The sequence below is a fragment of the Chlorocebus sabaeus genome, chromosome 23 (genome assembly GCF_047675955.1).
Source record: "Chlorocebus sabaeus isolate Y175 chromosome 23, mChlSab1.0.hap1, whole genome shotgun sequence".
Classification (NCBI taxonomy): domain Eukaryota; kingdom Metazoa; phylum Chordata; class Mammalia; order Primates; family Cercopithecidae; genus Chlorocebus; species Chlorocebus sabaeus.
Genome location: NC_132926.1, coordinates 43,505,503 through 43,529,924, shown reverse-complemented (window position 1 = coordinate 43,529,924; position 24,422 = coordinate 43,505,503). Strand labels below are relative to the sequence as shown.

The window sequence follows — 24,422 nt, the reverse complement described above, 5'->3', positions numbered from 1 at the left end:
TCCAACCTGTAGGTCTTGCCTCAAGGAGGAGCTGCTTATGCCTACTTCCTGACAGCAGATATGAAACTGAGTAGTACCTGTCCTCCTAGGACATGTTCCAGAAGAGAGGAGAACCGATGGATTAATCACTTTTCAATTTAAGAAGAAAAAGCACCTTACACACACACACACACACACACACACACACACACACACACACACACGAGAGACCTCAGAGCCCAGGGAAGCTGCTCAGTTGGCAAGTTGGGCTTTGCAGACTAACAGTTGCCCCACCTGAGGGTATGGAGGAACTGGAATTCTGACTACCAGAATGACATGGGGAACAGCCAGGACCTGGAGAGGGGGAGAAGGTGAGGGGAAGTGGGAGAAGGTGAGGGGAAGGGGGAGAAGGTGAGGGGAAGGGGGAGAAGGTGAGGGGAAGGGGGAGAAGGGAGTTTGGCACATTCCAATTTAGGCAGCACATTGCCCTGAACAAACAGTCTGAATCACCATGTGCTTATTAATTTAAAAACTGTTTCTGAATCAACACATTCTTTGCCTGTCCAGGGCTGGGATCTTTGCAGCCATGTAGCACACTGGCCAAAAAAGTGTGGGGTCCTGAAGGAGAAATGGCTCTAGAGGAATCACCCGAGCCACTGGGCACTGCCTCCCAAGGCTTGGAAGACGGCGCAGAGGGTTCCCAGGCTGTGCTACTTTTGTTCCCTTGGAAGAAAGTCAGTAGGCAGATGCCTCTTCTACCTCCCCCAACACTCTCTTCAACACCAGACTCCCTCCCAGCTCACTCAGAGGAAGCTGGGAAAGTTCCAGTGGCGAGCTCCTGAGAAGCAGTGGGAAGGGCCAAGGTTACGAAGTTACCCAGGTATGGGGGCGAACCCTGGCTCCCTCACTTGCTAGTTGTGTATTCTCTCTCTCTCTCTAGCTCACTCTCTCCCCCTCTCTCTCTCTCTGTCTCTCTCTCTCTCTGTATCTCTCTCTCTCTCTTTTGAGAGATGAGGTCTTGCTATATTACCCAGTATGAAGACTGCACTCCAACTCCTGACCTGGACTCAAGTGATCCTCCTGCCTCAGTCTCCCAAATAGCTGGGACTCCAGGCACACGCCACACTGCGCACTTGGCTGTAATCTTGATCAAATCATGTAAAATCCCTGAACCACAAGTTGTGTTTGGTTTTTTTTTTTTAATTTTTTTCTACAGTAACACCCAGTGGAGTTATGTAAATTAAAATAAAATAATGTGCCTAAAGCAGAGGGGCTAGAGAAACAGCCTGATAAAAAGAAGGTCTTGGGGAGGGAGGAGGGCAGGATATTGGCCCTCCAGTGGCCAGCAAGGAAAATGACGGGGCCCATCTTTGGGTATTTGCAGCTGAGCCCACAGAGCCTCCTGTTTTATCCCCGCACAGTAGGGAATGTCCTTTGACTTTCCTGACCCAGGACCTAGCTTGGCAACGCCGGGTCCTCTGGTATTCAGACCTGTCACTTGGCTCTCACTGACTGGTTCTCCCGGAGTTTTGAGAGAGCTCTGAGAGGTCATTGAATCCTTTCTCCTTTCCTCTTGTAGTGATGTCTCTCCCTCAGACAAGCCCAGGGACTGCTGGCCATCAGTTGAACCCGAGGGGAGCGAGGCCACAGCCCATGAGATGTACCCCACACTTCCTCTGCCCCGCCCCCAACCAGGACTGTGTCTGTGTTTTTCAGGGTGTACTGCTGGAGCCCTGGGAGGAGGGGGTTGGGCAGCCGCTGGCGCTGCCGCTGGTGGTCCCTGTGCTTGAAGTGCCGGTGGTATCGGAGTCCACGCACCCAAGGCCCAGCACTCAGCAACATTCTGTGGCCCAGCAGAGGGGTGAGAGATCAAAGGAGGGGCGTGGGGCATGGATTGCTTCTGGGCAGACCCATGGCAATGTGACATGAGGTTTCCCGCCTGAGTGTTACTGACTGTGTGGCTGTGCCTGCCACGCTCGTCTGGGGTGTGTGTGTGTGTGTGTCTGTGTATGGGTGGGTGTCGGGGGGTGCACAGACGCTCTGAGTATGTAGGGGGGTCAGCACTAGGGGGGCTTCTAGGATTTGTCTGTGGTCTCATTTCTGCCCTCCCTGCTCCTGGAGGGGGAGCTGTAACTCAGCCGGGAGGCCACCTAGCTGATTCCCTTCCCCCCACCCACCAGCCGCTCGCTGTGTCACAACAAGGAGCTTTGGCAGAAAGGGAGGGGAGCGTGGGTGCTGCGAAGAGAAAAACACCCCAAAGTTTCAGAAAAAATGGCAGGAGAGATGCCAGCACCCAGAAGCAGGAGCCTTCTGCTTCGCACAGCCTGCACTGCTGGGCTGCGGGGAGACCACGGTTTCCTTTCCTTCCTTTCCCCCTCCCTGCCCCTTGCTGCGTGATATTCAGGAAAAGGAAATATTACAGTGAGGGGAGAAAGGGAACAAAGAGATGCTTTTCAGAGCGGTCATGGGATCTTTCCGTAGCCACCAGAAGACAGAGTTCTGGGCTCTGCTTGCTCTGGGCAAAGTGGGGTTGTGTGTGTATGTGTATGTGTATGTGTATGTGTATGTGTATGTGTATGTGTATGTGTATGTGTGTGTAGAAGAGAAAAAAAAAGTGAGGGAACGTGTGTGTTAGTGTGTTAGTTTATGCATGCCTGTGAGTAAATGTGTGTTAATATGTGTGTCTGTGTGAGTGTGGATGTGAATTGGGTGAGTGTGCATGTGTGTGTGTTGGGAAACAGTAAAGATATAAGCAGACAGAACAAAAAGCATCATATACAAGGTTGGTTAGATAGCTGCCCTTAGATAGTCTACACATGAATACTTGAAAACTGTTTTGTGCAGTAGGTTGGCCAGTACCCAATATTGCGCGGCATTAGAATAAACATGTATATAATGGAAAACCTCAAGATTGACAATTTTTCCTCATGCTTTTGAAATCAGGGTATTTCATTTGGGCAATGGCTCCTTTTCTGCAGGGTAGAAACCTCATTTACTCAAAGCTCAGAATACAGTTTTTGTGATCATTTCCCCAAAGTAAGGGCTAGAGTTTCTCTTAGCATCATTTGCTTACAAGATATTTGAGTTTGTAAACAAGATCCCAAGGGGAATATTTATCCCACTCAAGAAAACAAGTTACTTTTACCTCTTTTAAGTATCTGTTTGCATTCCAACAATATGGTACTTATAAATCACTCCTTTCTAGCAATTTATTAAAGCAACTCTTAGAGGCAATACTTTTAAAAAATAGCAAGGCGGTTTTTTTTTTTTTTTTTTTAAATTTAGAGGCCTACAATGAGTTTTAACAGCTTATCTGGCTTAGTTATGTCTATTCACTTATGATTATAATAACTTCTTACAATTAATGAATGCTCTTCATGCACCAGACATTGCATTAAATGCTTTACATACATGCTCTCATTTGGTCCTGCCAGCCAAGGAAGTACTGTTATTTTACAATTAAGGGATAGAGAAGTAACTTAACCAGGGTCAGGTAGGTAATAAATGTCAGGGCAGAACTTAAATCTGAGTTTTGAGTCCAGAGCCCCATGCCTTACCCTATACGCTCAGTTGCATTTCCTTTTCTCTCTTTCCCCTTCCTTCCTTCCTTCCTCCCTCCCTCCCTCCCTCCCTCCCTCCCTCCCTCCCTCCCTCCCTCCCTCCCTCCCTTCCTTCCTTCCTTCCTTCCTTCCTTCCTTCCTTCCTTCCTTCCTTCTTTCTTTTTTCAATCAGACTCTTACTCTGTCACCCAGGCTGGAATGCACTGGCATGATCTCAGGTCATGCAACCTCTGCTTCCTGGGTTCAAGCAATTCTCAAGCCTCAGCCTCCCATGTAGCTGAGATTACAGGTGCACGCCACCATGCTCAGCTAATTTTTTTGTATTTTTGGTAAAGATGGGTTTCACCATGTTGACCAGGCTGTCTCAAACCCCTCACCTCAGATGATCCGCCCGCCTTGGCCTCCCAAAATGCTGGGATTACAGGCGTGAGCCACCGCGCCCGGCCCATTTCTTTATATTTCACTGCCCAAACATGTCCAAACATGCAGCATGCAGGTGCCTCCAGGTGCCTACAGAGGGCTGTCCCCACAAAAATCCTGGCTCCTGGTCCAGACCCACTGTTAGGGCCAGTGCCTGGGCGTTATGGGTCAGTCCAGCTCTGAGATTTTAATTCCTGTTGTTGGAATGAGGGAATAAATCCAGCTCTGTTAGGCACTCAATCTTTTGGGATTTTTCAGTTTCTCTGGGGCAGCAGATTTTTTCTTAGGGTCATCTCTGAGAGAAGTATGCCTGGAACATTGGCATGAGGAAATCAATCAATGCAAAGCATATCAAGAAGTATGTATTCAGCACCGTGAAAACCAACCCAGCGAGAATAAGCTCAGAAGGTTGTAGGAAGAGTGTAGGACTTGGAGGAAGAGCAATGACCCTGCACTCCCTCTAGAAGGGGTGAGGGAGAGGGAGAAGGGAGGAAAAAGAAGGTGATGAGGAGAGGTTGAGGAAGAGCATGTGGGGTATGTGCAGCTGGAGGAAGCAACTGGATGAGTAATGGAGAGCAGCTTTATTACTTTGACTTTTTGAAATAAGAACCAGCTTATGAAGGTGGGGAGGGAACAGCCTGGGAATGAATTAATTGAGAAAGGAAATTAAAGCCATCATTTCTGCTCTGCTGACGAGCAGATGTCAGCATGCCTCTAGCCTCTTGCTATATTCAGTGCTTTTCTAGAGATAAACAGTGGAGCTCAAAGAGGTTCCAACAGGGCCTGTACTGAACACTTGAAGGCTCTAGGATATTTTGGTCATGAGAAAAGAGGGCTGGAAGTTGAGGACCAGGCTTCTAGGCTCTGAGGATTTTTTTTTTTTTTTTTACATGAGCTATTTCACAATTACCAGTAGATTTAACTGCAAAACTGAAGGGAAATCAGGTAAGGATTTATAAAAGAGGAAATTAAGATGCTGGTATTCCTACCAAGATGACCCTAGGGAGAAAGAAAAGAGTTGGAAGCTCCTTTGCCAAGCCACTGAGAAGCTAGCATTGAGGGCAGAGAGTGCTTGAAGCAACCCAGCCTTAAAGCACTCTCTTAGAGGCAGCCAGGGCAGAGAGCAGCGGGTACAGGCAGTTCCAGCAATAGCTGGCTGAGGAGGATAGAGACGGAGGCTGGCTCAGCGACCTAGCCTGGGAAAGCAGCCGCTGTGCTGAAATGCATTAGAAGTTCTCTGCCCTGTATCCCAGCACTTTGGGAGGCCAAGGTGGGAGGATCACTTGAGCTCAGGAGTTCAAGACCAGCCTGGGCAACATAGAGAAATATAGATAGACCTCCTCTATATTTTAAAATATTTTTTATATTTATATTTATATATTTTTTATATTTTTATATTTATATTTAAATATAGATAGACCTCCTCTATATTTTTTAGAAAATAAATAATTTTTTAGAAAATAAAAAATTAGCCAGGTATGTTGGCATGCACTTGTAGTCTCAGCTTCTTGGGAAACTGAGGTGGAAGAATTGCTTGAGCCCTGGAGATGGAGGCTGCAGTGAGCTGTAATTGTGCTACTGCACTCCAGCCTGGGCAACAGAGTGAGATCCTTTCTCAAAACAAACAAACAAACAAACAAAAAACAGTTATTTGTGAAGACTTACTCCCAGCAAGGGGAGACAGGCAGAGTGTGCACCAGAAACCAGGTATCTTCAACATGGATATTTTGGATATTTTCTACATCCAGACAAAGGAACTTATTTACTAACAGCTGGCAGATATGGGCAAAATCACAATTTGATGGGTTAACCAAGGTCTGTAGCCTTCTTTTAGGTGTACAGACCTAGCACAGGGAGCAGTTTTCCCCTGGGGTAGACCTTGCTGACTCAAGGTCTATACAACCTAAAGTCCTGCCTTTCAAAGGCAACATTGAGAACCTGGGATAGAATGAGAATGTAGATGGTACCATGAATGTCAGAAGTCTCAGGCACAGGATTCTGATGAACCAGAGAGTTGGAGTCTCCTGTTGGAAGCATGGTTCATAAATAATGCTGGAGACCAGATCTGATGGGTCATGCCTGTAATCCCAGCACTCTGGGAGGCCGAGGCAGGCGGATTACCCAAAGACAGGAGTTCAAGACCAGCCTGGCCAACATGGTGAAACCCTGTCTCTACTAAAAATACAAAAGTTTGCCGGGTGTGGTGGCGCATACCTGTAATCCCAGCTACCTGGGAGGTTGAGGCAGGAGAATTGCTTGAACCCAGGAGGTAGAGGTTGCAGTGAACTGAGATCGAGCCACTGCACGCCATCCTGGGTGACAGAGTGAGACTCCATCTCAAAATCAATCAATCAATCAATTAAGCTGGAATCAATGAAGTATGTATTGAACATTTTTCAGGGGTTAAATAGGGGATTCGAGAAAAACAAACAGATATGAGACTGCTCTGACTCAAGGAAATTAACGTGTCTTCTAATCGGATTGGCTCCCTCTTCATGCCCTTTTCCCTCTTCACTGTTTTAACCCATGTGATCATTCACCTCTACACACTCCCTCCTCTTTTCTTGTCATCTTCCTTCTCTGGCTCTTTCCTGCTTCCTTTGGTCATTTTCTTTTCTTTTCTTTTTTGAGACAGAGTCTCGCTTTGTCACCCAGGCTGGAGTGCAGTGCCATGAACACGACTCACTGCAGCCTCCTGGCTCAGGTGATTCTGCCTCAGCCTCCTGAGTAGCTGGGATGACAGGCGCATGTCACCACACTCAGCTAATTCTTTTTTATTATTTGTAGAAATGAGGTCTTGCTATGATGCTCAGGCCTGGTCTCTAACTCCTGGGCTCAAGCGATGCTCCTACCTCAGCTTCCCAAAGTGCTGGGATTACAGACATTAAGCCACCTCACCGGGCCCCTTTGGTTATTTTCCCCGCTGAATGTATGGCAGTCTTTGTTTTCATTCTCCCACTTGGTCTTCCCTAATCTCTGGGCACTTTGTCCCTTGGTTTTCCCAACTCCTTCCCTGCCCTTGGGGGATGATAACCTCCAGTTTGCTGTAGGGCTCCAGAGAAGGTTAAAATTCTGTGATCCTGCAAGTGTGTCTGGAGTTGGATGGGCACATGTATCCCTGATTTTCCAGTTAGAAATTGCTGGAATGAGCTGTAAGGGAGGGAAAACTTTCCCTCTACCCTTTGAGATTTAACTATTGAGTCTATGAAGTACACTGACAACAGATTAACAGGAAGAAAATTATACAAATATATTATGTGCACAGGGGCATTGCATGAAAGAAAAATGAGTACCTCCAAATCCAGTGAGATGTAGATGTTTACATGCTCTGTTCATGCGGGGGGAGGTGTGAGGGGAGATATTGGCAACTTAGGGGACTGTAAATGATTTTGGGGAAAGATGAACGGGCCCTCAGAAGAACAGGTGACATCATGAGACGGTCTGGGTATGAAGTGGGCCTCTAGTTTCCTCTCCTGGTTAATCTTCTCTGGTTGATGAAATTTCTGGGGAGGGGACTCATGACAATGGAGTTCCTCTTGGAAAATCTGTCCTTAGGCAGATGAGGGAAGTTCAGAGAAAGCGTCTCCCTGTATTTGCTATTTCCCAAGTGTCCTCAGTTTGAGGCCCAAAGCAGCATATTTTGGGGTGGCATTTTCTGAACTCCTTCAGAGCTAATCTGTCAGAAGGCAGGTGGAGCCCGGGTCAGAGGAATCTGGGCATGCCCAAGTTACATAAAAGTTATGCGTCAACGAGCACATCCTATTCCACTTTTTTTTCTTTTTTCTTTTTAGAGATGGGGTCTTGCACTGTCACCCAGGCTGGAGTGCAGTGGCATGATCATGGCTCACTGCAGCCTCAACTTCCTGCCTACCCTACTTTTTTAGTATAATAGCTGAAAGATATGGAATGTGGAATTGATGAAGGGGGACTCATTAAAATTACAATAGCAATTAGGAACAAGCAGAAAAAAACCATAGACAAGGACAGTTTCATGGGTAAGATCATATGGTTTCCCACATTCTATATTTGGCGAGGGCTTAGGAGGGATCAACACACCCAGACTACTCTCCACCTACAACTTCAGTTTCAATGAAAACCTGAATTTGATGCCCTCGACCCAGGCCCTCTTTTTCTTTCCTGAGCACTAAGGCTTCTGTTGGTGCTCTTGGCATTAGTAGCTTCAAGGCGAGGGTGAATGGGTTTGTGTTAGTGACTTTGTGGATGAAAGGACACTTGAATTTTCCTTGCCCAGCCTCAGCACTGCCTCAGGCATTAAAGGCTATGAAATCTGCACTGGTGTTTTGGTCAGGGAGTGGAGTTGTCTCAGACCACTTTTTATACCCTATGTGAGAAGGAACTGTAAACCTAAATAACGATCAGAGAGGCTTTCTAAAAGAAAAGGTCTTTATTTTGGAATGGACATTGCAATGGGAATATGAATATGCATGCCATAGTAAACTGTGTAAGTAAAAGACAAAGTCTTGCTTTTTTTTTTTTTTTTTTTGAGACAGAGTCTCGCTCTGTGACCCAGGCTGGAGTGCAATGGCGTGATCTCGGCTCACTGCAACCTCTGCCTCCTGTGTTCAAGTGATTCTCCTGCCTCAGCCTCCCGAGTAGCTGGGATTACAGGCATGTGCCACCATGCCAGCTAGTTTTTTGTATTTTTAGTATAGACGGGGTTTCTCCATGTTGGTCAGGCTGGTCTTAAACTCCCAACCTCAGGTGATCCACCTGCCTCGGCCTCCCAAGGTGCTGGGATTACAGGTGTGAGTCACCGCGCCTGGCCTTTTTTTTTTTTTTTCTTTTTTTTGGATACACAGTCTGGCTCTGTTGCCCAGGCTGGAGTGCAGTGGTATGATCTTGGCTCACTGCAGCCTCTGGCTCCCAGGCTCAAGCAATCCTCCCACCTCAGCCTCCCAAGTAGCTGGGACTATAGGCGTGTACCACCATGCCTGGCTAATTTTTATATTTTATGTAGAGATGGGGTTTCATCATGTTGCCCAGGCTGGTTTCAAACTCCTGAACTCAAGCAATCTGCATGCCTTGACCTCCCAAAGTGCTGGGATTACAGGTGTGAGCCACTGTGCCCAACCTGATAAAGGCTTTTAAAGGAAAAATTAAGAAGATTCCATAATTATTTTAAAATAATTATCCTTGGCTTTAAACATCAATACCAAGGGTGATGCCAGTCTGAGCTTGGACAGGCAGTTGCTGGGCAGATGTCCTTGCATAAGTATTTTTTATGTAATGTTGTGAAGGCCTTCATGCAAAGTTGTGAGTTTTACAGTCTTTTGTGATTTTTTTTTTTTTTAATCAAGCATACAAGCATGAAAACCCTCTCTTCATGGCCTGCCCTGATTCTGTTTGTCAGGGTTTTCTTTTCTTTTCTTTTTTTTTGAGATGGAGCCTTGCTCTGTCGCCTAGGCAGGAGTGCAATGGCGCAATCTCAGCTCACTGCAACCTCCGCCTCCAGGGTTCAAGTGACTCTCCTGCCTCAGCCTCCTGAGTAGCTGGGACTACAGGTGCGTGCCACCATGCCTGGCTAATTTTTTGTATTTTTAGTAGAGACAGGGTTTCACCGTGTTAGCCAGGATGGTCTTGATCTCCCGACCTCGTGATCCGCCCGCCTCGGCCTCCCAAAGTGCTGGGATTACAGGCATGACCCACTGTGCCCTGCCCGGATTTTCTTTATTTTTTTATTTTTTTATTTTTTAAAACCAGAACATTTATTGCATGGCTGATCATTGACATTCTTAAGATGAACTGGATGCTGCAACAGCTGCCCTCTTGGGTTTAGGTGTTGTTCCTTCACGGAATCCATGCCTGAATCTGCGGTATACAATTTTTAGGTGCCTCATTCGACCAGTTCCAGTGGTATTTCGTCTTTTAGCCTTGGCACTCCAGTTATACTTTCTCTTGCGCTTGGCAGTGTAGCCACATTTGCCACAGGTCGACTTCTGAAGGTGGTAGGCCTTAGAGCCACAGCGGCGGCACAATGTGTGCGTCTTATTGCGACGCTTTCCAAACGATGACGTTCCCTTTGTCATCTCGCTTCTGCAGTCGAGACCAGAGACCCGGATTTTCTTAACATTAGTGACTTTATTTTAATTTTGACAACTTTCACAGAACTTAATTGTAGTCCCTTAATCCATAGTTGCCTCTGATTCTGAAATGCCCAGAAAAAAAGGATGTTAGTTGGTTCCTTGGGTTTTTTTCCTTCCAGTCATTTATTCAGAAGTGGTGTCACACACTGGAGATGTGAGAATGGAAAAAATCATGGTACCTGCCTTTCAAGAACCACAGTCTTGTAGGGGAGACAGGGATAGAAACCACAATACAGGGCTGGGTGAGGTGGCTCACGCCTGTAATCCCAGCACTTTGGGAGGCTGAGGTGGGTGGATCACCTGAGGTCAGGAGTTCGAGACCAGCCTGGCCAACATGGTGAAACCCTGTTTCTACTAAAAACACAAAAATTAGCTGGGCGTGGTGGTGCGTGCCTGTAATCTCAGCTACTCAGGAGGCTGAGGCAGGAGAATTGCCTGAACCCGGAAGGCGGTGGTTGCAGTGAGCCGAGATCACGCAATTGTACTCCAGCCTGGGCAACAAGAGTGAAACTCTGTCTTCCATCCCCCACCCCTGAAAAAAGAGGTGACAGAGTAGAATTTGGTGGAGGCAATTGTTCCAGGGTCCCAAGTCCAGTGGGGCTTAAGCTGTCTCCTATCCTGGTCCTCAAATGAGGAATTCTTTTCTCCGTTCTTCTCTTCCTTTATTCCACAAAGATGTAGTGAGTGCTGTGAGTTAGGTCTGAGTTAGGTTCTGCGAATACATAAATGAACAAATACCACACCCTGCTTAGAGGAGATCACAGACTAGTTATGTTCTTCCCAGACTCCATGCTAGGGTATTCACTGGTCCATTTCATTATCATGATGAAATGAGAAAAAGCAAGAGACAGTGTAGTGAGTCTTTACATAAAATTAAATGTATTCAATATAAGATCTTTTCTCTTTAGTCTGAAGTTATATTCTTATGTACATTCTTTCCTCAAAACATGTTCATAGTAGATGGTAGTCATCACTGATTTATTTCTTTGCTTGCCAAAATGAAAATTAAGCAATCTTTTGTCATATCACAAAAAGTGCATGTGTGTGTTAAGTGGTGTTACTGGTTAAAGATTCATTTCTTCATTATTTCAAAAGTGGGATTAAGGCGGGGCATGGCTGTAATCCCAACACTTTGGGAGGCCGGAGGCAGGTGGATTACTTCAGATCAGGAGTTTGAGACCAGCCTGGTCAACATGGTGAAATGGTGAAACCCCATCTCTACTAAAACTACAAAAAAATTAGCTGGGCATGGTGGCACATGCCTGTAGTCCCAGCTACTTGGGAAGCTGAGGCAGGAGAATCACTTGAGCCCAGGAGGCGGAAGATGCAGTGAGCCGAGATGGTGCCACTACACAATAGCCTGGGAAATAGAGCAAGACTGTCTCAAACAAAACGAAACAAAACAACAACAACAACAAACAAAACCAAAGTGGGACTAAGAGTGACCCTTTCTCATCTAATAAAGTGGACCTTATTCAGGGAATACGGATTTACCAGACATGACAAATGCAGGCTCTCATGCCACTCCCCACCCTCCTTAGACTCAGAAGGGAGGAAATGGGAGAGCCCCAGGCCTCAAGAGAGGCAGGATTAGCTCTTTTCTTGTTACCCCGGCGCAAGACACCAAGAGCAGCAGCCTCTTGAGACCCTGTAGGAGGCAGTGCGGGAAGTCCTGGACAGGAACCAGTGCAAGTGCCAGAAACTTTTGGGAACACTGGAGCTACAGATCCGCTTGAAGAACTGTGACCCTCAGAAAGATGAACGCTTCTTGGGCACTGTCATCTGAAGTCCACTCCCCGCCCCAGGTTCTCCACATGTGTCCTGGGGGACCAGCAGCACTGGGAGGAGGCCAAGGCTGTGGGTGTCTCCCACGTGGACATCGAGGTGCTGAAGAAACTTGACAAGAACAAGAAGCTGCTTAACAAATATGATGCCTTTTTGGCCTCAGGGTCTGTGATCAGGCAGATCCCACAAATCCTGGGCCTAGGCCTAAATAAGGAAGGCAGGTTCCCTTCCCTGCTGACGTACAGTGAAGACATGGTGGCCAAAGTTGATGAGGGGAAGTCCACAATCAAGTTCCAGAGGAAGAAAGGGCTCTGTCTGGCATGGCTCTTGGCCATGTCCGGATGACAGACGACGAGCTTGTGTACAATGTCCATCTGGCTCTCAACTTCCCGGTATCATTGCTCTGGAAGAACTGGCAGAACATCTGGGCTTTATACATCAAGAACACCATAGGCAAGCCCCAGTGCCTATGTCAAGGCACATTCTAATAAATCTTAGTGCCACAAAGAGAGAGACAGAGAGAGAGAGACAGAGATAAACAGAGAAAGACTTGGGATTCAGCAATCTCCTTTCTAGACAAGGGCTGCTCCCCCTGACATCACAGAGGAGATGGGTGATGTTCCAGGAGTCTACAGGCCCAAGAGATCTGGGTTCATACCATCTCGTTGGAGAAGGACAGCAATTCTACAGAGGGACCTGGCAGGAAAAACTGGTGAAACGTGAATAGGCTGCCCCAAGGAGGAGCTTCTGGCTCTTTTATAGGGTAACTGAATATGGTCACCAGCTTTTATCAAAATTAGCCAGGTACTCAGAGTTTCCATGGCCCAGGCACAAATAATCCACAAACCAATCCCTTCAAATTATATTCCTGAAATAGTCACACGCATGCTCTCAACATACCATTAGCACCTAAACTCAAACTATGACACACCCACAAGTCTGCATCACGCTGCTTATAACTTAAAGCTTGTGGGTTTAAACTAATTTAGGAGTCAGTCTGGGGACCAAAGGGGGAAAGTCTTATCATGAGGTGGCGATTTGCTTAGGGAGGAAAATGCAATGCATGCGTGACATCCAGAGGCTGGGAACCAATCATCTCATAGGAGAGGTAAATGTGTAAGCAGGCTGGGCGCGGTGACTCACGCCTATAATCCCAGCACTTTGGGAGGCCTGAGGTCAGGAGTTCGTGACCAGCCTGGCCAACATGGTAAAACTTCATCTCTACTAAAAATACAAAATTAGCTGGACGTGGTGGCACACGCCTGTAGTCCTGGCTACTCCAGAGGCTGAGATAGGAGAATGGCTTGAACCCAGGAGGCAGAGACTGCAGTGAGCTGAGATCACGCCACTGCACTCCAGTCTGGCGACAGAGTGAGACCCCATCTCCAAGTAAAAAAAAAAAAAAAAAAAAAAAAAAGACAGAAAGGACCGTAGTGAAGGGCTAGGGTAATGAGTTTAGCATGGGTAGAGGTGATGGGCATCTGGTGGAAGTGCCTGAAAAGGGGACTAGAAAGGGAGGTTGGAGCCTGATTGTGAAAGACCAGACCAGGAGTAGGTTCTCAGGAAGCAGAACCAAGGAGAGGGCTGACGACCAGTGACCCAGGGAAGCTGGGAGAGTCTTTCCCAAGGAGTTGACCCTTGGGGTGCATTTCTTTCCTCATCTTCTGCCTTAAGGCTCTCTTGTCTCTTTTCTTTCCCCCTGCCCCACATTCCCTATGCACGCCAGGCCCAAAACATCCTCACAGGCTGCTGCTCTAATTACTTCATCCCATTTTAATTCTGCTGAGTTAGGAGCCTGTGAACTCAAGAGGAAATTCATGCAAAATACCCAACGAATTGAATGTGCTGGTGTTTTAGAACACCAGGTCTGACCCTATCTGCCCCCTTCATCCTCCCTTCCTGCGGCCCTACTCCTGACCAATCTCAGCTTGATAAATCAAAGGTAGAATGTGCTGGTGAGAAGAGAGGGTGGCATTGATTGAGTAAGATGTTGAGTTTCACTAAATCGTTTAAGCCATTGCTTGGGATGAGGACAGGGTGGGGCTTTTTGATGGGAAGCTTCTGTGGGAGGCTTTTTGGAACTGATGGAGTCCATCTCCAGAGCTCCAAAATACCCCATGTGTTTGTGAGTTGTAAGGTTTCCTTGTCCCTCAAGATACTTACAAGTTAGGAGAGATTTTTTTTTTTTTTTTTTTTTTTTTTTTTGAGTCTCGCTTTGTCACTCAGGCTGGAGTGCAGTGGCACGATCTCGGCGCACTGCAAGCTCCGCCTCCCGGGTTCACGCCATTCTCCTGCCTCAGCCTCCCGAGTAGCTGGGACGCCTGCCACCACGCCCAGCTAATTTTTTGTATTTTTAGTAGAGACGGGGTTTCACCGTGTTAGCCAGGATGGTCTCGATCTCCTGACCTCGTGATCCGCCCGTCTCGGCCTCCCAAAGTGCTGGGATTACAGGCTTGAGCCACTGTGCCTGGCCAGGAGAGATTTCTTATTCCAGCTGTTTGTTCATGGAGATGATAAATCATTTAAAACAAATGGGTGGCTGTTTTCTTTTCTTTCTTTCTTTCTTTTTTTTTTTTTGAGACAGAGTTCTCACTCTGTTGCCCAGGCTGGAGTTCAGTGGCGTGATCTCAGCTCACTGCAACCTCAACCTCCCAGGTTCAAGCAATTCTCTAGCCTCAGCCTCCCAAGTAGCTGGGACTACAGGCACGCACCACCACGTCTGGCTAATTTTTGTATTTTTAGTAGAGATGGGGTTTCACCATGTTGGCCAGGCTGGTCTCAAACTCCTGACCTCAGGTGATCCGCCCACCTTGGCCGCCCAAAGTGCTGGGATTACAGGCATGAGCCACTGTGCCTTGTGGATGGCTATTTTAAAATTAGCAGTTCTTGAGTTTGAGACCAGCCTGGGCAGCAAGGCAACTCTCTATTAAAAAATACAAAAATTGGCTGGGTGTGGTGCTGCCCTCCTGTAGTCCCAGCAACTCAGGAGGCTGAAGTGGGAGGATGGCTTGAGTCTGGGAGGCAGAGGTTGCAGTGAGCTGAGATTGCACGACTGCACTCCAGCCTGAGCAATGGAGCCAAAACCTGTCTCAAAAACGAAACAAGCAAAAAAATAAGTGATTCTCAAATTTTTTCAGTCTCAGAACTCCGTTATACTCCGAAAAATGACTGACATCTCTAAGAGCTTTTGTTTATGTGGTTATCGCTATTGATATTTACTATATTCAAAATGAAAACTGGGATCCTTTTGTAGTTCATAAGCATGATGACTGGGTTTTCATGCTTGTGCGTGAGATGTGCTTCCCTCAAACCTTGTTATGATGGTGGCAGATTACCCATCTGATGTGGAAAAAAAAAAAAAAAGACAGCCTGAGAAGTTGAAAGAATATTTATTAATCCATTTAAATTTAAAATAACAAAAATAAACCATTATGTGTTAACATAACTAACACATTTTGGTGAAAAAAGTGCTATATTTTCCCCCTAAAATAGTGACAAAATTGGCATGTTTTACATTTTTACAAATCTCTAATAACTGGCTTAATCAAAAATACCTGGATTCTCTTATCTTATTCTCTTATTACAATGAATCCATTTCTTTTATTTTTCTTTCTTTCTTTCTTTCTTTTTTTCTTTTCTTTTCTTTTTTTTTTTTTTTTTTGAGATAGAGTCTCTCTCTATCACCCAGACTGGAGTGCAGTGGTGTGATCTCAGCTCACTGCAACCTCTGCCTCCCCAGTTCAAGTCATTCTCTTGCCTCAGCCTCCCAAGTAGCTGGGATTACAGGTGTGTACCACCACACCTGGCTCATTTTTGTATTTTTAGTAGAGAGAGGGTTTCACCATGTTGGCCAGGCTGGTCTCAAACTCCTGACCTCAAGTGATCCACCCACCTCGGCCTCTCAAAGCACTAGAATTGCAGGTCTGAGCCACCATGTCTGGCCTAATCAGTTTCAATATGTTGTTTTGGTTGAACTCCTGGCTTCAAGTCATCTACCTGCCTTGGCCTCCCAAATTGCTGGGATTAGAGGCATGAGCCACTGTGCTGGCCAATGTTGTTATTTCCAAAATATCTCTTTAATCCATAACATGAAACAAATCTGGCCTCACCGATTTAGAAAAGTGAGGAATATTTTAGTCTTCAGATAATTGTGGATAGTTTTTCTTGGACACTACTCCAAAAGTTGACACACAGTAGTTTTTTCTTCTTTTCCTTTTTACTCACCACTATACTAATGAGGACACATAGTAGTTTCTTAAAGGTATGTGGAATCTAAGACCGTGTCAATCAATTCCTATTCTATGACATTAAAATCCATTGGTTTATCTTGAACTTTGAAGAGATTTTGTAACATTGTGTATTGGTCATTTGGAAAATATAGGTCCACTGAATTATACATAGCTTCTAAATGCTGATGCATTTCATTATACAATACTTTTAAAATCACATTCATTATATCACTATCAATCTCATCAAAGAAGTCTTTAGGAATTGGGAAGTTTTCAAGTTCATGGTGACAGATACAAGTGTTCCAAAATTCTAATTTTTCACTTGAAAGCTTGAATGTTATTATTGGCAACAAATACTGTCAGTTGTTTTCCTTGAAGTAATAAGCTTACTTTGTTCATTTTTGGAAAACTATCTGCCAAACACTCAAATCTGAATAATCATAGTTTGCCTCTCTGTTATACTTTCAAGTAAAAATAATTTTCCTTGCTGGGCACCATGGCTCACACCTGTAACCCCAACACTTTGGGAGGCCGAGACAGGAGAATCACTCGAGCCCAGGAGTTAGAGACCATCCTGGAAACAGAGTGAGACCCTGTCTCTACAAAAAATAAAATTAGCCAGGTGTGTGCCTATAGTCTCAGCTACTCAGGAGGCTGAGGTGGGAGGATAGCTTGAGAACGGGAGGTCGAGGGTGTAGTGAGCCAAGGTCATGCCACTGGAATCCAGCCTGGGTGACAGAGTGAGACCCTGTCTCAAAACAAAAACAAAACAAGAAAAACCTCAAAAAACAAAGCAAAGCAAAAACAACCAAAAAAAAAAAAAAGAAAAAGAAAAAAGAAACAGAACAAAACAAAATGGTGTTCCATGAAAAAAAAGGCTAGTTCTGCTTGAAACTCAAAACAATTGCAAAAGTGCTTTTCCTGGAGACTATCATTGTACTTGGGATACAGCAGAAATGCTTTATGTGTACTTCCTATTTCGTCAGAATATATATATACACATATATATACACACATATATATACATATATACACACACACACACACACACATATATATATATATATATATATATTTTTTTTTGAGACGGAGTTTTCCCTCTTGTTGCCCAGGCTGGAGTGCAATGGTGAGATCTGGCTCACTGCAACCTCTGCCTCCCGGGTTCAAGCGATTCTCCAGCCTTGCCTCTTGAGTAGCTGGGATTACAGGTACGCACCACCATGTCAGGCTAATTTTTTATTTTTATTTTTGTATTTTTATTTTTTATTTTTTTATTATTTATTTTTTGAGAGGAATCTCGCTCTGTCGCCCAGGCTGGAGTGCAGTAGTGGGATCTTGGATCACTGCAAGCTTCTCCTCCTGGGTCCAAGCAATTCTCTGCCTCAGCCTCCTGAGTAGCTGGGATTACAGACGCCTGCCACCACTCCTGGCTAATTTTTGTATTTTTAGTAGAGATGGGGTTTCACCATCTTGGCCAGGCTGGTCTTGAACTCCTGACCTCGTGATCCACCCGCTTTGGCCACGAAAAGTGCTGAGATTACAGGTGTGAGCCACCACACCCAGCATAATTTTGTATTTTTAGTAGAGAGGTGGTTTCACCATGTTGCTAGGCTGGTCTCGAACTCCTGACCTCAGGTGATCCACCCACCTCAGCCTCCCAAAGTGCTGGGATTACAGACCTGAGCCACCACGCCTGCCTGTCAGAATATTTTTCCTTTTCTTTTCTTCTCTTCTCCTCTCTCTCTCTCTCTCTCTCTCTCTCTCTCTCTCGTTTCTTTCATGGAGTTTTGCTCTTGTTGGCCAGGCTAGAGTGCAATGGCGTGATCTTGGCTCACCGCAACATCCGCCTCACAGGTTCAAGTGATTATCCTGCCTTAGCCTCCTGAGTAGCTGGGATTACAGGCATGAGCCACCACATCTGGCTGATTCTGTATTTTTAGTAGAAACAGGGTTTCTCCATATTGGTCAGGCTGGTCTCAAACTCCCAACCTCAGGTGATCTGCCCGCCTCAGCCTCCCAAAGTGCTGGGATTACAGGTGTGAGCCACCGCGCCCAGCAGAATATTTTTTAAGAAGTACCCAAGGATTGAGATTTAGTAGAAAGTAATAATGTTTACCATTTGATGAAGAACATTCCTAAGTAAATGTGAAATTTTTTTAGTGCATGTGCATGGCAGTGAAGTGTACTATGACTACTAGCACAGGTTAGCACAACTGCTTTGATTTGTTTTGAGGTGCAGGCTATTTTACCCACCATTGCTTTTGCACCATCAGTGCAAATATCAACACAATGAAAAAGGCAAATCATATCTTACACTATTATGAAAATAGTTTTAGCTGGGCACGGTGGCTCAGGCCTGTAATCCCAGCACTTTGGGAAGCCGAGGTGGGAGGATGATGGCTTGAGCCAAGGAGTTTAAGAACAGCCTGGGCAACATGGCAAAACCTATCTCTACAAAAAATACAAAAATTAGTTGGGTATGGTGGTACACACCTGTGGTCCCAGGTACTCGGGAGACTGAGGTAGGAGGATCACTCGAGCCTGGGAAGGCAGAGGTTGCAGTGAGCCAAGATCGCACCACTGTACTCCAGTCTGGGCAGCAGGAATGAAAACCTGTCTGAAAAAAACAAAACAGAAAAGGAAAGAAAATAGTTTTAACTTCACAGACCCTTGAGAGGGTCTTGGGGATCCCCCAGGGTTCCATGGAGCATACTTTCAGATCCACTGCCCTAAATGACATGTCTGAGTTCCTCAGAGTTGGTCCTAGACCTCTTTTCTTCTTACTCTACTCTCTCCTTAAGTGAGCTCATCTACTGCCTTTGAACTGCCTCTGAGAAAATGATCTACACATTTGTCATCTCCAGCCGTGACCCCTCCCTGGAGCTCTAGACTGTGTATCCAGCTGCCAGCTCAATTTTGGCAGTTGGGTGTCTCAAAGGCAATATGTCTAAGACTTTACTTCTGGTCTTCCATTCATTTAAATAAGCCCAAATCCTTGTTGTCACCATGTTCCTCCTCACCCCATATCTAATCAATCACTAAGTCCTGTAAATGCTGTTACTTCCTCTTCCTTTCGCTCGCTCTCTTCCTTCCTTCCTTCCTTCCTTCCTTCCTTCCTTCCTTCCTTCCTTCCTTCCTTCCTTCCTTCCTTCCTTCCTTCCTTCCTTCTTGAGATGGGGTTTCACCATGTTGGCCAGGCTGGTCTCGAACTCCTGACCTCAAGTGATCTGCCCACCCCAGTCTCCCAAAGTGCTGGGATTACAGGCGTGAGCCACTGCGCCCAGCCAATGCTGTTATTTCCTAAATATCTCTTTAATCCATAACTTCTGTCTCTACCACCATCACCATTACCAAAGCAAGATACCATTATCTCTTGCTGCATTACCACAACAGGCCTCCTTCAATCTGTTCTCCTCATTGTAACCAGAGCAATCTTTTCAAAACGCAAATCTGATTATGCCAAAACCTTGTTTAAACCCTTCAGCAACCTCCTATTGCTCTCGAAATAAAGGTCCAAATCTTTAACATGGTCTGTTTCCCCAATCTAGGTCAGATTCTAAAAGTTCTCATAGAATCTTGCCCCCTTCTTTCATAACATTCATCGTGTTTGTATTTGTATATTCATTAGTCAGATTAATTGATTATTATCTCTCCCTGATGAGACTGTAAGTTCTATGAAAGCAGAGACAGCCACATAGTAGACATTTTATAAATATTTGCTGAGTCAATGATTGAATGAGGCCTAGGACAACTCCTTTGAGCATGGATTAACCACTGAGAAATAATAATTCTACCCTAGGCCCTTCAGTTGGAGAAGACCTATTTTCATTTTTATCGTCTCATAGCATTTCAAAGAAAAATGCTGCTTTGTCCAGGCATTCCATCATAGTGTCTTCCTAAGCATGAGGCACATTTATCTTCCTTTTGACATAGGCGCCCTCTTTGCTCCCCATCACTCGTCCTGTCAATGGTTCTTGAAGAGGGTTAGTAATACTGGTTCTTCAGGATTATAAGAGAGGGGAGGACTTGGGCTGGGAGCAATGGCTCACGCCTATAATCCTAGCACTTTGGGAGGCCAAGGCAGGAGAATCGCTTGAACCCGGGAGGCAGAGGTTGCAGTGAGCCAAGATCGTGCTATTACACTCCAGCTTGGGTGACAGAGCGAGACTCCGTCTCAAAAACAAAAAAAAAAAAAAAAAAAAAAGGAGAGAGGTGGCTCTTTCTCTTCTACTAGGTGGTTGGCTAGGAGGCGCATTTCTGCAATAGAGAACAAAATGTATTAAAAGAGAACAAAAGAAGAACCAAGGGAACAAGAGAGAACAAAATACGGCCTTTCCTACAGAAGGGAAGGGGAGGGAAGGGAAACCAATGTTTATCAAGCAACTACTGTGTGCCAGGCACTCTGAGATTTTCGTCGTCCCCTTTCGTCTTTTCTTGGAGTTCCAGTGGGCTTTTAATCTTTATAACAACCCTATGAGGTAGGAGTTATGGTCCCATTTGTATAGATGAGAAAACAACGGGCCCAGAGAGGTTAAGTAACTTGCCTAAAGATACACAATATAGTGTGTTAGTCCTGTTTACCTACCCACCCTACGATCCCTTCTAAGGGACTTTGTACTGGCAAAGACTTTGCAGGAGGCCATATTACGTACCATATGACATCACCTCTACCCTAGTTGTTTAAATCACCACTTACCTACCCCTGCCTCTTCTGCCCTAGGTGATTACATCAGAGGGAGGTTCTAACCCTAGCCCCGTTGATCCATGGGCTAGCCAGTCTCCTCTGACTTATTGCCTGGTGTGGAAAGACAGCTGGCCAATAGGATTCCCTCTTAGTAACCTCAACCTGAAGCAAAATTCCCCAGCAGGGAGCCAGCCTGGAAGAGATGCAGATGTGCCCAGCGTGGCAGAATCACATTGAGGGCAGGCAGAGCCTGAGAAGGAAGACCTTTTCATTCCTGAAGAGCCCCTGAGGAGTCTTTTTTTTTCTTTTGAGACGGAGTCTTATTCTGTTGCCAGGCTGGAGGACAGTGGCGCGACCTCCGCTTACTGTGACCTCCGCTTACTTCAACCTCCACTTCCCAGGTTTAAGTGATTCCCCTGCCTCAGCCTCCCGAGTAGCTGGGACTACAGGCACGTGTCACCACGCCTGGCTAATTTTTGTATTTTAGTAGAGACTGGGTTTCACCATGTTGGCTAGGCTGGTCTTGATCTTCTGACCTCGTGATCCGCCTACCTCGGCCTCCCAAAGTGCTGGGATTACGGGCATGAGCCACCATGCTTCGCCTCCCTGAGGAGTCTTGAATCCAGATTCTCCCCAGCTTCAGCACCTGCCCCTGGAGTTTCCTGACAGGCCAGAAGTGGTTCCGCATGTATTTTTATACTAAGCTTCTGTGCCTGAGCTAACTCAAGGGGTCTCTTTTCCCGTAAGAGTCTACCTCAAATGGGTACAGAGTGACAGAGCCAGGATTGGAACCCAAGCCTGTCTGTTTCCCTAGCCCATCCTCCTTTCACTGTTCCACAGAGGGTGAGCCCTTGAATGGTGTCAAGAGCTCACTGCCTGGGAATGAGCACAGCCAGCTTTGGAGCCAGGTATTAATTTAAAGGAGAGTGTGAGGAATCCTCACTTTCTGAACGCTGAGGTGGGCCAAAGACTAACAGCGCCTGGCCTTGCTTTGGGAAGCTTTCCTGAGCAGTACAAGCCATGCTGTCTAGAAACCTTGCCACTGTGTTCAGTCTGTGACATCATGTATGAAATCACTAATCATCAGTGACATCACTCGATGATGTCATTTCCATAGTGGCCCTAAATCTTGGTCAGCTCAGGATGGGAAACCATAGAGAGCTTGGGAATCAGGCAGACCAGGATTCCAGTCCTCTTCCTGACTGTTTGTCCTTGGGAAAGGCAGCACTGCTTTTCCTGTGTTTCCTCTCAGTGTCCTCGTCTGTAAAAACTGGGAGCCAGGCATGGTGGCACGCACCTGTGTTCCCAGCTACTCAGGAGGCTGAGACAGGAGGATCGCTTGAGCTCAGGAGTTCAAGACCAGCCTGGGTGATATAGCAAGACCTTGTCTCAAAAAAAAAAAAAAAAAAAAAAAAAGAAAAGAAAAGAAAAGAAAGGTGGGGGGATATGTCCTGCCTCGGAACAAAATTCACAAGAGATAAATATGCAAGATCCTGCATTGGGGGGAGTTGGTGTTTAATGGGCACAGATTTTCAGCTGGAGTAGATGAAGGAGTTCCGGAGAGGGATCATGGTGATGGTTGTATAACAGTATGAGTGCACCTAATGCCACAGAACTGGACACTTTAAAATGGCTAAAATGGTCGATTTTATGTTTTTTTTTTTTTTTTGTGTGTGTGTGTGTGTGTGTGTGTGTATATATATATATATATATATGTGATTCTCCTGACTCAGCCTCCCAAGTAGCTGGGATTATAGGTGCCCACCACCACGCCCGGATAATTTTTGTATTTTAGTAGAGACAGGGTTTTACCTTGTTGGCCAGGCTGGTCTTGAACTCCTGACCTCAGGTGATCCACCTGCCTTGGGCTCCCAAAGTGTCGGGATTACAGGCATGAGCCACCATGCCTGGCCTATGTTATGTATATTTTACTACAACAACAACAATAAAAAGACCTTACCTTTGGTCTCCCATGTAGTAGGTACCTTAGAAATGTTGATTTTTCATCTTTATCCCATGTAGCAGAAGCCAAAGTCCAGTTAATCCCGGTGCCCTTAACCCAAGGCAACCCTCTGGCCTCTCCTTCAAGATGTTGAGATGTACAGCCCACCACAGCCCCCTGCCCCAGAGAGCTGGAAGCCCATCAGAGCAATGAAGTAAAGTCTCCAGACCTGGGAGATCAGGACACTCCTATGAGCGGCACTTTCAAGGCAAGAGTCCAGGACTTGGTACTGCTGTGGCTGAGAAGAACTGGGCCCGTCTTGACCAGGTCTGGCGCCAGCCCCAGGACGCCAGGCCGTGGGGCAGTGTCCAGGGTTCTGGCTGCTGCAGCCCTGCCTTGCTGGAGAGAGGAGCACTGGGTGGGCTCCTTATCAGGAAAGAGGAGATGGTTGAGCTGCATCTCCACTGAAAACTCCAGAGTTCATCTGGGAGGGCTCCTTTATCTCCAGCCATCCGGTTTTTTTGACTAGCAATGCTCGTTGTGTGCTGTGTAGGGCTGGCCTGGTTCCTCCACCTCTTCCTTATAGCAGCCCCCTGCCTCCCTGAAAGCCAGTGCCTGTGTTAATATGATAATGCCATGACAGTGGCCAGAAGATGGTTTTACCTAACTGCTGAGGCCCTCTGGAGTGGCATCTGAGGCACAGGCTTAATTCTCCCTGGCAAGGAGGCAGCCAGGGCCTAGGGCTGGAGAGCACAAGGCACTGGCTGGGAAATTGCATCTGGGAAAGCACTGAGGGGGAAAATTGGAAGTATCAGAACTTCCCAGGTTGCTATTCCACAGAGGCCAAACATCGTTAGCAGCAGCACTAATTATGATCCAGGAGAGTCAGGCCTGGCTGCCTAGCCTGCCAAGGTAGTCCTTGAGAGCGGCCTTGGGAGCCAGTAGGGCAGAGGCAGAGCTGCAGTCAGGCTGGGGCTCCCCGCAACAGGGTGAATTTGGGAGAGGAGAGACTGCAGAGCCCTTCAGACCAACGTGGAAGGGGAGCTGGATAGACTGAGTTGCTGGGCGCCCTCATGTCCTTTAGAAGGCTTAGAACTATGATAGGAAGGGTAGAAATTAGATGCTTTAATGATTTCTACCTGCCAGGAATTCAGAATCGTCTGTATTTGTCTCCATTTCCTCTCTTCCCATCCCTGCTTGTCCTCAGTGCTCCAGGGCAAATTCTCTTGTCAGTCTCACCAGTGATTTCCATGTTGCTAATTTCAGCTGTCATTTCTGAGTCCCCATTTTACTCATCCTAGCAGTGCATTTGACATGGATGGTTTCTTCATAAAACACGCTCTTCCTTTGGCCTCCATGACACGCCCAGTTCTCCTCCTACCTCCATCATATCCTGGCTGGCTCCTCACCTCCCCATCTCTGGATGCCTCAGGGCTGTCCTTACACCTCTGTTCTTCTTCATCCATCCTCACTCCCTAACTAATTCCATCTATCTCTGGACTTTAAAGCCAGCTGTGTTGATAGGTCATGGTCATATCCAGCAGCTACTTGCCATCCCCATGTGAATCTCTCTCATAGTCGTCTCAGACTCAGCAGTCCCTCAGTTTTCCCCAGGGCAATAAATGCAAATCTGTTCTACTAGAGCCCCAGTCTTGGAGTCATTCCTGGTTCTTCTCTTCCTTTCATGTCCCCTTATCCAATCCCTCGGGAAGTGTTGTC

The 24,422-nt window shown here is 46.3% G+C and overlaps 1 protein-coding gene, 1 long non-coding RNA gene, 1 other non-coding gene and 1 pseudogene across 5 annotated transcripts in view; 3 read left to right on the top strand and 1 right to left on the bottom strand.

Moving 5' to 3' along the window:
• The first annotated feature begins 556 nt into the window (after positions 1–556).
• Positions 557–24,422, top strand: part of LOC140709915 (uncharacterized) — a 75,770-nt gene continuing 51,904 nt past the window's right edge. For all 3 annotated transcript variants that reach the window (XR_012090695.1, XR_012090693.1, XR_012090694.1), the window contains exons 1-2: positions 557–859; positions 1,696–1,840. This is a non-coding gene — a long non-coding RNA (uncharacterized lncRNA). The remainder of the gene's footprint in view (positions 860–1,695; positions 1,841–24,422) is intronic.
• On the bottom strand, positions 9,642–10,049 carry LOC103244604 (large ribosomal subunit protein eL37). The gene has a single exon (XM_008014560.3). It carries the CDS (start codon positions 10,004–10,006, stop codon positions 9,713–9,715), a length of 294 nt encoding a protein of 97 aa, XP_008012751.3. The 5' UTR covers positions 10,007–10,049; the 3' UTR covers positions 9,642–9,712.
• LOC103245171 (large ribosomal subunit protein uL1 pseudogene) lies at positions 10,835–12,470 on the top strand (annotated as a pseudogene).
• On the top strand, positions 15,090–15,193 carry LOC119618377 (small nucleolar RNA U13). The gene has a single exon (XR_005234696.1). It is a non-coding gene; the product is annotated as a small nucleolar RNA U13 (small nucleolar RNA).

What these genes read in the sequence shown, in the direction of transcription:
- LOC103244604 (XM_008014560.3), bottom strand. Translation starts at nt 10,006, where the DNA reads ATGACAAAGGGAACGTCATCGTTTGGAAAGCGTCGCAATAAGACGCAC.